This window comes from Arachis stenosperma, chromosome 7 (genome assembly GCF_014773155.1).
Source record: "Arachis stenosperma cultivar V10309 chromosome 7, arast.V10309.gnm1.PFL2, whole genome shotgun sequence".
Taxonomy (NCBI): domain Eukaryota; kingdom Viridiplantae; phylum Streptophyta; class Magnoliopsida; order Fabales; family Fabaceae; genus Arachis; species Arachis stenosperma.
Window position 1 is genome coordinate 8,785,002 of NC_080383.1, and position 15,069 is coordinate 8,800,070.

A 15,069-nucleotide genomic window follows, 5' to 3' on the forward strand; every position below is an offset into this window, starting at 1 on the left:
TGATAGTATTTGATTATTGGTGGTAATAGGATTTTAGCAATATTTAAAAATTAAACTCATATTTTTTATTATATGATAATATTTTTTAGTTAGATCATATTTTTTTAATTGTTTATCATCAAGTATTAGAAAGACGTCAGCCTAATTTTAACTCTTATGTTTAAATATTGTAAAAAATTTTATAACTATTATAATAGTAACTATTATAAATTATAGAAGACAAATTTTCACCACTAATGGAAAATCACATAAACAAACAATTAAGATTTTAAATTTACATGAATATCCTAAAAATAAAAAGACTACTTGAAAGTTTTAAAATGATGTAAATCGAAACAATCCAATTCGATTTACCTTCATTTCATATAAATCGAATTGATATAATTCAATTTATTTTGTATTAATATAAATCGAAGCAATACAATTTGATTTACGTTCTATTCAAATAATTTGAATCAATATGATTCGGTTTATTATGGAGACTCGTAACGTATATTAAATTGAAACAATTTGTTTCGATTTACATGAATTAGTAGATCATAATAAACTGAATCTAATAGATTTGATTTACTAGCATAGACATGCATTTGATTAAATCGAATGGATTTAATTCGATTTACTAAGGAGTGTGTGCTATATAAATAGGATCAAAACGTGGAGTGTTTGATAGAGGTAAATTTATAATGACTAGTAAAAATAGTTTTTTAGTTATAGTGCACTACAAAGGCATGATTAAGAAAAAAATGCGAACAAAAATAAAATTTGTTGATAAGGATTCATTGAGTGTCTTTATCAAACATTCTACGAGCTTTGTTGATTTTAAGAATACCATACTACAGAAATTGGGTTTGCATGGAATGAAACGGGTTGAGAAATTATTTTATTGAATTCCAATTTTTGTTGTTCGCGATAGGGTGAAGTACGACTCGTTTGTGAGAGACAGTGATGAGAATTTACAAATTTTATTTCACTTTCATCGCCAGTTTTTTGAAGTGAGAACCCATGAACTATTGGCCAAGTTTGAGGATCTAGTCTCTAGCTCATGAGGATCGAATCGAAATCACCAATCAGTACCAATGGTAGCAGCCTCTAGTTCAACCCCTGTTGTTGTGTCTTCATCTCTACCTGTAATGGCATCTGCGAGAAATTTGGTAGAATTTCCGTCCTTCACAACTGATCTACACCACGACAAGATTATAGAAATAGGTGATAACAGGAATACTACTGTTATGATTCCAATTTCTAAGGAGGTTGGAGAACCAGATGCCATGAAAGATGTACTAAGGGATGACGATGATGTAGAGCCCACCACGATTGATGATGATAGTGATGATGATATAGGGAGGAGTATTTTTGTTGGGACTGGTAGAGCATCAAGCTCAGAAACTCAGCAACACCTGCCGAACTTTTCGGCTATAGACTTAGATGCTATGAGACAGCAGGAGTTTCTGGATGTAGAATTCAGTTTCGGAGCCAGAGATTTATAGGACATCGCAAGTCTAGCTGAGTTCCAAGTCAGTCAGCCGTTTTGGAATAAAGAAGAAGTCGTCTTATGTGTGAAGACTTATAGCATCCGTCATGGAGTTGAGTATAAAGTGTTTGAATTGGTCATGCCAAGTACTACATAAAATGTAAGGAGTTTGAAAATAGTTGCACATGGTTGATTCGGATCACTCTTCGGTAACGGAAGGATATTTGGGAGGTCAGATTGTATAACAGACCTCATACATGTCTGGCCATGTCGATCTCCAATGATCACAGGAAGCTTGATTATCATGTGATATTTGCTTTCATTCTTCCTATGATTAGAGCTGATGCGACTGTGTCCATCAAGGTACTAGGGGTGTGCATGGGTCGGGTGAAACCGGATTTGGTGTGACCCACACCCGGCCCGAAATATGTACCGGGTCTATTTATGAGACCCGAACCCGACCCTAGACCCGATGAAACCCATACCATTTCGGGCCACGACTATACCGGGTAAAAACCGGGCCATTCACATCACCTTACCTTTTCTAAAATTAAAACATAACCATTAACCACAATCAATACTAATATTGTCTAATAACACTAAATATTTAAATCAATACAAACAACACAATATTATACATTAGTCTTAAAGTCTTGTGCATTCTAAATATAAAACATTAACTTAGTCTTATAATAACTAAACAAATGAAAATATTAAAGTTTACAAAATAATAATTCCACATGAATAACCATCATCCATCAATAACCATTAATATTGTCAACTTGTTCCTTATGATGTGGATGCATTAGTGAAACCTACAAAACATATAAAGTTACTCATTTTTGTTTTGTTCAATGTTTGTATCCTTATCTTCTTCATTAACTTGTGGTTCAGCAGGAGTTGTGGCGGCATCTATAGCAGAAGGAGTAGGATTTTCAGCAGGTACAGCAGGATTTTCAGCAGAAGGAACCGGATTTTGGGCTTCAATTTCCATTCTTGTATTCTCCTAAATTCACAATAATAATCAACTAAATTTACAATATACTGAACAAAACAATAATCAACTAAACAAATTAGCAAAAAAAATCAGCAAACACCAATTTTATAATCAACTAAATTCACAATCATCAACTAAATTCACAATAATAATCAACTAAATTCACAATATACTGAACAAAACAATAATCAACTAAACAAATTAGCAAAAAAAAATCAGCAAACACCAATTTTATAATCAACTAAATTCACAATAATAATCAACTAAATTCACAATACACTGAACAAAACAATAATCAACTAAACAAATTAGCAAAAAAATCAGCAAACAACAATTTTATAATCAACTAAATTCACAATAATAATCAACTAAATTCACAATACACTGAACAAAACAATAATCAACTAAACAAAATAGCAAAAAAATCAGCAAACACCAATTTTATAATCAGCTAAACAGTACACTGAGCAAAACAATAATCAACTAAATTCACAATAATCAAAGTTCACAATAATAAAGAATCAACACCCACAACCTTAATCAGAATTCTAATAATCAAAATCAACAACCACATCCCTAAATTCACAAATTTTTATAATCAAATTATCAAAATCCCTAATCCGGTAATCCCTAATCAGAATATTAATTAAATAACAAAATTAATTGTTTACTTGAGAAGAAGACCGGAGAAGAGAGCGGAGCAGAAGGAGAAGGACTAGCAGAGAAGCAGGGAAGAAGACGACCGGGCCCGGCCTAGCACAGATGCGACATGTCACGAGAAGTAGGGCAGCACCGTCATCAGTAGAAGGAACGGCTTCGCCAAGGACTCAAGACTGGGGTAGTGGGGTGAGACTTCCTTGTGCGTGCTTCCTGGGAAGGCGAGGACGGAGTAGCGGGCGACTGCGTTATGCGTGCTTGCTACTGCTGGGAGTGTGTCGTCCGTGGCTGCTTGCTGGGAGACTGAGAGTGGGCCGTGGGGAGAGAAGATGAGGTCAGGGGTCACTGGGTCAGCGTCGACCGTGGGAAGTGGCAGAGTGGAGACTGCCGAACTGGGGAGTGGGGAGTGGGGACTGAGGATTGGGCTGAGGTTGAATGAATGAAGGAGTGAGGTTGAATTTCTCAGATCTGAAGTGAACGCGTTAATGCCCTAGCCCCTTTTCCCCTGATTCAAATTGACAAATTGTATAGCACAGCACTAAGTCACTAATACACTATAGCGCATATTGAGTTACCGGGCCGCCGGGCCGGGTCCGGGTGACCCGAGCCTTGGCCCGGTCCCGGTTTCATTTAGTTCCAAGGTTTCATTGTTTTTCCCGGGTCAACCTCGGATCTCTTCGGGTCCGGGTCTTAATGGCCCAAATTTTATCGGGCCCGGGACGGGTCTCGAGCCGGACCGGACTGTGCTCACCCCTACAAGGTACTGCAAAATCCGATGGAGGCACATTTTAGGTTTAAACCTACGTACAGGAGGGTTTGGTTGGCTAAGCAGAAGGGCAGTGCGCAGATATATGGAGATTGGGAGGAGGCTTATAATGAGCTACCAAGATGGGTACTAGGTGTGCAGATAACGATGTCAGGTAGTATTGCAGTACTGAAGACCAGTCCTGTGCGAGTTGGACTAAGGATGGCAAAACTCCCCGATATGTGGGGATCCCTGTGGAGGCTGCCCCGAATGGAAATCCGACTGTGGAAAATTTTTCCCCTAATCCTCATTTACATAACCCTTCTTCAATTCATAGATCTCTAACGTCGTCCATACTCCATTCAACCTCTTTGCAGCCACCCCCTCGCCACTCCCCCGTCTCACCACATTGTCACCCCTCATTGTTCTATCACCCTCATCGCATCATTCTCTATATTTGTGGCGTTCCTTTCCACAACTTTCTTATCGTGTCTATTCTCCTCTCTGCTGCCATGTCTCCCACCTTGTCTACTGCTCAGTGCTCTAGCTCGCCGTGACGTCCTCCACTGCATCATTTTGAAAGAAGTCACCATCTTGTCATTTAGACTTTTTGTATAAAATCTTGTTATTTTGTATAGGATGGATACTTTCGGCTCTATTTCCATAAAAATTAATAATTAGTCAAAACTATCAGAGAGATAGGGAATGGGGTCCCGTGGAGAATAAGGCCCTGTGGGAAATGGGGATGGGGAGCAATATTTTTCCATGATGGAAAATGGAGACGGAAACGAGGAGTAAATCTGGGGGTGGGGATAGGGAGCACGAAGGCATCCCCTGCCCCCGCCCTGCCCCATTGACATCCCTAAGTTGGAGGCCAGGTTGACGAGTCATCATCGTTTTTCCACTGACTTTTTTGGTTGTTCCCACCGTGCATTGAGGCATTCAAGTATTGTAAGCCATTGGTGGGTATTGATGAGATCTACTTGTATAGAAAATATGAAAAAATTTTGCTGGTTGCGATTGCTCAAAATAGAAATTCTAATATCGTTCTTATTGCTTTTACCTTAGTAGAGGGTAAAAATGGGGAGTCATGGTCGTTTTTCTTGTCTCACCTACGACAGCACATGACTCCTCAACCAGACATTCTCGTGATATCAGATAGGCACAATAAAATCAAGGTTGCCTTGAAAGTTTCTGATGGTGGATGGGTTCCGCTTGCTATTTATTGTGCATTAGGCACGTTGCAGCAAATTTTGTACTGAGATTCAAGGAAAAAGATGTAAGGAGATTTCTAGTCAATGATGCTTACGCGAAGACTGAGGTGGACTTTGATTATTGATTTGACATCCTCTGGACTAAAGACCCGGCAATGTGTGATTGGACCAATAGGATAGAGTATGATAAGTGGACTTAGCATCGAAACGATGGTAATAGATTCGGCCATATGACTACAAATATATCCGAGTGTGTTATTTTCGGTACTCAAGGATGTTAGGAACCTTCTAGTTTGTTTCTTGGTGAAGTTCACTTATGGGAGATTGGCGGAGCTCTTTGTTTGCAAAGAAAGAGAGGCTGAAGCACAGTTAGGGATAGGATAGCAATTTATTTAGTCACGGGTGAAAGCAATAGAGGCAAATCTAAAAGCATCAAGGTGTTTCACAGTGATCTTATATGATAGAAATAATTCGGAGTTTAATATGGCCGAGACTACTTCGACAGATAACTTCTTAATGTGGCGTCAAACTCATCAGGCCTGAAACCCGAGAACCGTTAGAAGATCTATGACTGGAGGAGTTGCAATGGACCGACCAACTTAACGACGTTCCTGTTGGTCACACTGCACAAGCACCGGTATAACCACGAGAGAGCAATGGATCCCCAACTATATCTGTCATGTCCTCTAATCTCGCTATGTACGGTAGCTATCAAATATGTATACGTCTATCGGACTTGTCACGGAAGAGTTTCGTCGATAACAACATCATGATATATGCCATCGCGTACCTCCTAACTGTCTCCTCGTCTGCGCCCTGAGGAAGGTCACTGAATGTCTTTTGCATCCAAGTGCACTTCACATGAACTTGTCGATGCAATCTGCCGAAGGCAACACCTCCAATAACTCCTCGAACCAAACTCATGCAGGTCGGCTGCCCTCAATGCACTTCGAAGTCCGTCAGACATTTACTGACGTACTGTCCGTCGATCAGGAGGTATAACTGGTACGCAACATTCTATAGTGTAATCGTGACATATGAAAGGTATGCGTCTCGAGACGCCATCGCTCGATAAATGCACTGACCAGCGGCTCATTCAACCTAAACCAGTGGTCGTTGAGCCTCGTGAGATGGGTTAAGCCGGCCATCTGCAGATACGGTATAATCCTGTCGTCAAGGAGCATACCATGTTGCCTCCTCATGCTGGTGATGCATCGCTGGGCTGCATAACGATAAAATTTTTTTTCTAAGAACCATAGCAATTAACAAAACAATTCACTCAACGACCATTAAGTAATACAGGCTCTTTTTGACAAAATACACTAAATCCCAACAAAAGTCTTACAATACTCATCCCTAACAAATTCAAGAAAATCATATCCAAGCTACACAAAAAATCACTTAAACGGAAAATTCTAATAAAAATAAACTTTAATGTAAAAGATATTATAAATCTGAACATAGATAATTAACATTTAAGAATTAAATTAAATTAAATTAAACCAAATTAAATTAAATTAAACTAAATTAAATTCTAACAAAATATAGTTAATTTAATATTTAAGACATAAATTAAAAATTAAACTAAATTAAATTAAACTGTAAATAAACTTCTAGTGCATCGTTAATCTAACCTTTAAGAATTAAATTAAATTTAAATAAATTAAATTAAATTAAATCCTTGCTAAACTTCTTTTGCTTAGTTAATATAATATTTGAAACTTAAATTAAATTAAATTAAATTAAATTAAACTCCAACAAAACTTCTAACATTTAAAATTTACAAATTCTAATAGAATCTCTAATCACTATTCTAATTAGCAGTTATTTATCACTCAAACTTGCATTTATAGTTTTAAAATTCTAACAAACTACTAAATCACTATTCTAACTACCATTTGTAGTTTAAAAATTTTGATAACATATATAATCAAATTCTAAATGATTTAATATCACAAATACTTATTTATTTTTTAAAGAAAATAAATTTTATTCACTAATTTCTTTATGAATGCTACCAGCACTATGGACACAGATCGTCTTCCATTTTTGCAGTTTGAATCTTGTGGTTTTCTTTTCTCACTTCTCTTTAGATGATGCATTTTGAAAGGTGAGGATTGGGTGAAATATAATTCGACACAAGTGAATTCGAATTCTATATATAAGGATATAAATGCTAACTTGAATATAGTGAATTTGATTTATTACTAGTGCACGTTATATATAAATCAAATTCAGTTCATTTGATTTATTAGGAGCTTATAAATTGAATTCATTCCATTCGATTTATTAGGGGATCTAAACCATAGGTTAAATCAAAGTTTGTTATTTTGATATTACTATGGGTAGCTCAATTCGAATTTCAAATCATAATAAATTGATACTATTAAATTCGTTTTACATTTAAACTTACTACTTCGAATTTTATTGATTCAATTTAACATTAAAATGACTAATTCAAATTCAATAAATTCGATTTATATATAAATCCCAATCAAAACATGGATATAACATTTCTTCTTTTAGGACATTCACATAAATTAAATATTCTAATAGTTTGTTTGTGTGATTTCTCCTTAACTAATCTTTTCATTTTGACTGATTTATTTAAGCACAAACTGTTGGTCATTATTAAGTTGTTTATCTTCTGCACATTATAACATAATAAATAAAAGAAGGAAATCGATAACTAACTGTACATGAAAAAAGGGAGAGTATTTATTTCTATCAAAGGAAGTAAAAATAAAATCAGTAATTTTAGATAATCAAATTTTTTATGTAATTAAATCCTACAATATATATATATATATATATATATATATATATATATATATATATATATTATTGTTTTCGTTTTGATTTCTTTCTTTTTTTTATTTTCTTTTTTTTCTTCTCCTCTTTTATTATTATTATCATTATTATCATCGGTATTATTTTTTTCTTATATATTTTTTTTGTTTTTATTTATCTTATTTGTTTGTTTGTTTTTTTGTGTGTATTTTTAAAAATTTTATATACAAAACAAATAAAAAAACAGAACATAAAAAATAATAAAAAAAAGAAAAATAATATCAACATTTTTTAATATAAAATACAAACATTAAAAAATGACATTAAAATTTATTATATAAAATACAAAAATTTGATCACAATAAACACAAAATTTGAATTTATTTTTATGGCACATTATAAAATAATTTATTGTTTAGAACTTAAGAATAAATAATTCAACTTTAAAATAAATTTGTCTAGATAAAATTTTTTATTTTTAAAATAAAACATAAGAAGATACAGAAAAATTTTTGTAGCAATAACAAAACATGAAAAAAAACATGTTGGGAAAAACAAAAATAAGCTAAAATATGAAAAAAAAAAGACAAATATGAAGATAAAGAAACAGAAGAAGATATGTCGAAAAAAATTTTGGTATTATTTTTGTTTTTAATATAACTTTTAATTAGTTAAGAAAATTTTTATATTACTATTAAGAAATTTTAATGTCAAAATTAAAAAAAATTATGTGTCAAACTTATAAAAGTTTTGATATTATTATTTTGTTAAATTTTATAAAATTCAAAATTCTCCACTTTTTCTTCTTCTTTTTCAATCGTTATCTTCTTTTTCTTTTCTTTTTTTTCTTTTTTATTTCACTCTCTTATAATTTTTCTTATTTTTATCTTCTTAAAAAGAATAATAATAAGAAAAAAATAAAATATAAAATATATTACAATAATACTAGAAAGAGAAGAAAAATGAGAAGAAATAAAAAAAACTGCAACAACAATGACAATAAAAGAAGAACGATAAAGAAAAAAATGATTTTGTTAGGTAGACAATAATTTTTATAAACAATGGGCTTTAGAATTGACCCAATAAGATAAAAAAAACTCCATTCTTAAATTACTTTCTAAATCTTAATATTAGGATAACTATCTGCACACCTAGTAAATTGAACATCCAACTCTTATTAACTGTGCATAGGTAAATCGAATTAAAAAAACTAACCATTCAATTAAAAATAATAAACATAATCATTTACATATCTATTGAATTGAATATTCGACATATCCATTATTCATATTATTTAGTATTCTTATTATCTACCTATATTTTTTCAAAAAAATGCAAAAAAAAAGAAAAATTGTGAAATTTACATGTACCTTACTAGATTTAAACTAATTTTATTATATTTAATTGACAGAAATAAATGTTTCACAAAACTCAAATAAAATAATATTTCTTTCTTACTTGTTTTGTCCAATGAAAGCTAAAAAGGAAAGGGAGTAAAAATCAGTAACATATATAAATATAAAATTTATTATTTATGTGAGAGAAGGAAAGAATATAACTTTTGTTCATTATTTTATTCCATTTTGTTGAATGTTAAGAGATAGAAAAAGAAAGCTCTTACTCGAGTGAGTTAGAGGGGGCCAACTTTGAAACTAAAAAATCTTTTACTAAAAAATCATTTGAAAACTCATGTTTGTGGGGGGGGGGGGGGGGGGGTCACCACCCTTTTCCTTAGACTACGCTTCGCCCTGCTCATCCCACGTTCTTTAATACTTAGAAAGAAATATCCCTTAATTCTATTTCAAAGATTAATTTGTCTAAAATTTAATTTTTAATTAAAAATTTATTGCTGTTTAATAAAAATTTAATTATTTTGTTAGTTTTTATAATTTTACAAATTTTTCAATTAAATTTTTATATTTTTTTCTTTTAATTAAGTCCTTGCATTAAATTTTATTTTTAATTAGATTTTTATATTTTTTTTTATTTGGATTCCTGCACCAACATAAAAGTCAAATCTCAATATTTACTTAAATAAATTGATCACTCAATCCCAAATTAATTAAAAAAAAAAGCTATTACCACCACATCGTTTAAAATTTTCTTGTTTAATTCAAATTTATTATAAAAAAAACTTATTTTATTATTATTTCCTTATCATGTTTACATAATATTCATTAGAAAACTATAGCGAATTATGTGTATTAAGATATAATATAACAACATTAATTAATAGAGTTGGTACCAATGCACTCTTCTAGAAAGAGCATGAGAAGCAATCCCAAGTACTTGGAGAGAAAGTTGCAAATGCTAAAATCATGTAATAGAGGTTATTAAGCCTCAGATTCAAGGATATCTTGGAACAAATATATTATTGGAAGGTTATCAGGTGTACCAGGAACACCGGTATTCCAGTTGTTTTAATCGTTGATCTGAATTATAAAAATTATATATAATATATATTAATTAAAATCAACGGTTAAAACAACTGGAACACCGATGTTCTCAGGAACACCTGATAATTTTCCTATATTATTAAATATGGTGCAACAAACTAACAATAGACTAAATAGTGTGACAATAAACTAAAAATCTTTAATATAAAAATCATCATAATTGGATAAAGGTGTTCATAGCCAACTCATTTAAACAGAAACTAATCCAAAAAGTAAACATTTGATGCCACCCAAACATAACTTAATGGACCAAGAACATTTGCATTAAGCCATGAATCAATGTGTTTTTTTTTTTAGCATATATAGAATCATTACTTGGTTGTTGGTTCCTACAACACATTTATAGGGTAACAACTAACAACTAATCAGTGCTGCTGTATTTCAAAAATAATTAAAAAAAAACTCTCTACTTTACAAGAAACTATGAAACATACAACACAGACAATGAAACTATCTTTGTTTTCTTCATTTTCACGGCACTCATTGATATGCTGATTTGAAACCTTCAGTCAGAGGAACCACTTTTGCTGATACCTTGGACTGCAATTTTGATGCAGCCTGACGAATATCCTGAGGATCACACTTAAATAAATATTTTTTTTAAAAAAAAATAGAAGGCTATTTATATACTGAATTTATAAAACGCACTTAGGTTTTGAAACATGCATATATAATATGGATATTAGGATAGTGTTTGGTTACTGTTCTGAGACGGTAACAACAGATACAACGAAAACAATAATATATTAGAGAATAGAGTGGTGGGTGTGTAGATTTGCACTTTTGTTTTCTGTTTTCATTTTCAATATTTTCTGTTTTTAGGATTTTGTAAAGGAAAAAAAAAATAGGAAGTGAAAACAGAAAACAGAATTTTATTGTTTTCATTGTTTTTTCTTTTTCTTTCACAAAATCCTGAAAACAGAAAATTAAAACAAAAACTAAACATACTCCAAAATTATCCCTATTTTACGACTATATTTTAAGATAATTTATCTATATTCAGAATTGAGAGGCATAAGAAACATGTCTAGGGGATATTTTTTAACCAATTTCTATATTTTCGAAAAAGAAAGCAAGCACAAGACTCATCTCTATTAACCCCCACAATCTTTGTCATTTCTATCTCAGAACAGGACCCTAAATGAAACCTTAATGAGGTGGTACAAAATGATAAGCCCCTTGAACAAGTTACAAATCATGATGCAAGTCCACTGAACAACAATAAGAGGAACACTGGAACATTACCTCTATACTATATCTTGATGAAAAATGAGTCAATACAACAGCTTTGTTTCGAATCCACTGAGAATTTTCCATGATCTACAAAGATAAGACAAGTTTACTTCAAATCAAGATCTAATCCACATTGAGTTCAGTCGAGTTACAATTTTGAGAAATAATTAATCACATGAACAAGCAGGATGGATTTATCAGAGCAGATATAGAGGTTCTAGGTTCTTAACATTGAATATGGCATGGAATCAAAGGATAATCAGCAATATGCTCATTTAATCTATTCAGCAAAAGCTGAATATAAACCACAAAGCTTTTTGAGAAAAGACAAAGTGCAAGCTACAAAAGTAGACCTTGTGCACCATGATTTCATCAAGCTACCTATAAAGAAGCCATAAAATAATGAAAGATGTCACATTACATCGAATAAATGTGTATGGCCATGTTGTCGAGCATGATCTACGGTGTAGGACTCATCGAGGAAAGTTGCCTGTAGAAAAAGTTTAAACAATAAACCAATCAAACAAGAATATTTAAGACATCTAAACGAAGATTAGATATGAAGTCAGAAGACGCCACAAAGAAAGAAAATGCTCTAGCATTTTCTTCAAAGCATTTCATTAAAAGATTATACAGTACCTCAGTTATAAGAACTTTTGCTCTCAATGCATCAGCATTATGCGGGTCAAGCATAAAATCGGGTGTTGTATCACCGGTAAAGGCTACTTCAGGAGCTAATATGGTGTCTGTAATCTAGAAAGGAGAGTTCATTAAAAGTAAAGACCGAAGAAGTTCTATATCAGAATCACAACTTAGCAAACATCACAAACCTCAACACCAGACTTCTTTAATTTCTCAATTTGTTTCCCTTTCAGGTGAATGTACTGTTTCTTCAGCTTTTTCCTAATAGAGTAGACTACATAACCCTGCATAAGAATACAAGGTTAGCATCATTCTTATCCCAAGAGACCAAAGCATTTTTGCAAAGTTCAAAGTACAGACAATACATAAACTTGAAAAAACACTGAAAGAAAAAGCTTGGCAGTTAAAATGTTATCATTATCAAAACATACAAAAAGAGATGTATATAACACACGAAAATAATATTAGAATATAAATTTGAAGATTGTTCTGGCGAAACAAAAAAGGATGGATTTACCAGGAAAATACATAATAAGATTCAAAAGATTACACCATAAGTCAAAACCTGTTTAGTTTTGGTCCAAGTTCTTGTTTCAAAATCTTTTGCATGAGTGTGCTAACATCAACTTGTAAGGGCAACAAAATGATAGAATAAACTTACCTGGCTGGGTATAACATGATGTGTCTTGAATGGCCGGACAACAAGGTTATTGCGGATCTCAAACGTCTCCCCTGAAATCAAACCTCGATATCATTTCCTCGGATAACTTCTGTCATTAAAGGAAGAAAAAATGCAACATACCCACATCCAAAGCAACCAATTCAACATTCAATTCAACTTGGCCCAAGGTCCTGTGAATATCAAGCAGCTTTTCAACATCCTCTTTGATGCAAGGAGGCACAAAGACAGTAGCAGGCTTCAAATTATATAATCCACGGCTGGCTATATACATTGGCAACCCTCCCTACATCATTCACAATCAATGTAAGCTTATAAAAAGTTTACACTCAGCATCCAATGTACAAAAGGCGGAGAAAGTGAAAAATCCACAAGAAAATAATTAGGATGCAGAAGCACATGCAGAACAAATGAGACATGATATGATATGCAAAACTAAACTGAGTCTTTGAGAGCCTAAACCCATGTACTTATAAGAAATAGTAAGATTTCAGTTAAAAAAAAGCTAGTTTTAAGAATTCCAATTGATTTTGAATGCTTTACTGTAAAGTTACTGCGATATTGTTTTATTCCAGCAAGCACAACAAGCCTTAGCCATTGCAAATTCGGCATTTTCTATCATACATGCAATCAGAACAATCTACTTTGATTAAACAACAATGGCATTGTCCAGTTAAAAGTTGATATAATTAAAATCTTCCACATAATTGTTTTTCTCAGACATAGAACCCTAATCATTCATCAACAGTAGCTCATACATAACAAAGCAACAGAAAAGGGTAAAAATGAATTTCAACTTACAATGTGATCGAGGTGAGCATGAGTGATGAAAACAAAGTTCTGATGAATAGCCCTAACTGGGCACCTCCCAATATCAAATGCACATTTGAATTCAGGAACAATAACGCATGTCTCTTGGCCCCCAATTGAGATACCCTCGATTGAATAACCCTCCAATTCCAAACCTTTCCGGTTCACCTGCGACCGGGCTAACCGGTATTGCTCTTCGTGATCAATGGCCTTGCTGATTTCGGATAAGTAACCGGAAGTGGGACCCTTTATGGCGCTGGTAACGGTGGCATGTGTGCTTTGAATTTGAATGGGAACCTGGTTTGCGAGGGGTTTTGAAATGGGGTGGTGGAATGGGAAAAGTTGAGGGGTTTTAAAAGGTGAATTGCTTAGAGAGATTTGCATTATTGGGTGCTAAAAATTGAGAAGAAGAAGAAGAAGAAGAAGAAAGGGTTTAGAATGGGTTTAAAGCAGAGGTTGATGGTGGTGGTTTCGGGTGGAGGGAGGATAAGGTTTAGGTTTAATACACTAACTCGCTCAAGTTTTTGATTTTTTGAAAGACTAAAGTTTACGGCAATTTACTTAAAATAGTTTGGAAAAATCTTTATTCAAATGTAACATTTATAATTTTTTTATTTGTGTGTCTTTATTTATTATTATGTAAATTGTGATAAATTACCATATTTTACTTTTTTATACATAAACCGTAACAGATAAATACGATTTATAAAGTGACTAAGATGAACATAAACCGTGATAACTAAGTATAGTTTATAAAAAAAGAACTTTGATCACAAAACATTTTTACTTTTGACGGTTTATAAAGTGATATATAAATGCAAAAATCTTTATTACTTACAACGGTTTATGAAGAGAAAAATTCTATATATATATATAAGTGAGATTCAAGCTATTGAAAAAAAGTATTTTACAATGGCAAGCGAGAAAGAGAGTTTTTTAAATAATAAGGGTAAATCACACTATTAAACTAGGATGGAGGAGAAATTACATATTCAACCAAAGTAAAAAATGTAACATGGATCAACCAGAAGCGTGTTTTTATGTAATTCGAATCAAACTAATTCGAATTACAAACCACCAGTAATTTGAAGTTGATCAATTCGAAATATGCAGCTAAAATTGTACATAATTCAAACCTACCTTATTCGAATTATGCATGCAGGTTGACCTAGGGTAGTTTGAATTACACTCATTCGAATTATAAGGGATGCAATTCGAATTATACTAAAAAAACAAAATTATCTAGAATATTGGACCAGCTCAATGTTAATCAGAATTAATATTTCTATTATAAAATATAAAAAAATTAATTCTAAAAATAATCATGTTATTTTTTAGGATTTAATTTTTTTATTGTGTTTTCATAAAGTTTGCA

The 15,069-nt window shown here is 32.5% G+C and overlaps 1 protein-coding gene across 1 annotated transcript; it reads right to left on the minus strand.

Moving 5' to 3' along the window:
- Nucleotides 1–10,553: 10,553 nt before the first annotated feature.
- LOC130940734 (tRNase Z TRZ2, chloroplastic) lies at nucleotides 10,554–14,209 on the minus strand. Its single transcript, XM_057868967.1, has 8 exons — nucleotides 13,686–14,209; nucleotides 13,008–13,170; nucleotides 12,867–12,937; nucleotides 12,394–12,489; nucleotides 12,203–12,316; nucleotides 11,985–12,053; nucleotides 11,576–11,650; nucleotides 10,554–10,900 (listed from the first exon to the last, which is right to left on the minus strand). Exons 1-8 carry the CDS (start codon nucleotides 14,076–14,078, stop codon nucleotides 10,811–10,813), a joined length of 1,071 nt encoding a protein of 356 aa, XP_057724950.1. The 5' UTR covers nucleotides 14,079–14,209; the 3' UTR covers nucleotides 10,554–10,810.
- Between the last annotated feature and the right edge of the window lie 860 nt (nucleotides 14,210–15,069).

Excerpts from the sequence above, each read along its gene's own strand:
- LOC130940734 (XM_057868967.1), bottom strand. The coding sequence starts at position 14,078 with ATGCAAATCTCTCTAAGCAATTCACCTTTTAAAACCCCTCAACTTTTC. Across the intron at positions 13,171-13,685 it reads ATGCTCACCTCGATCACATT|GGAGGGTTGCCAATGTATAT; the intron begins GTAAGTTGAAAT and ends TGAATGATGTAG. Across the intron at positions 11,651-11,984 it reads GCCATACACATTTATTCGAT|ATCATGGAAAATTCTCAGTG; the intron begins GTAATGTGACAT and ends TTATCTTTGTAG.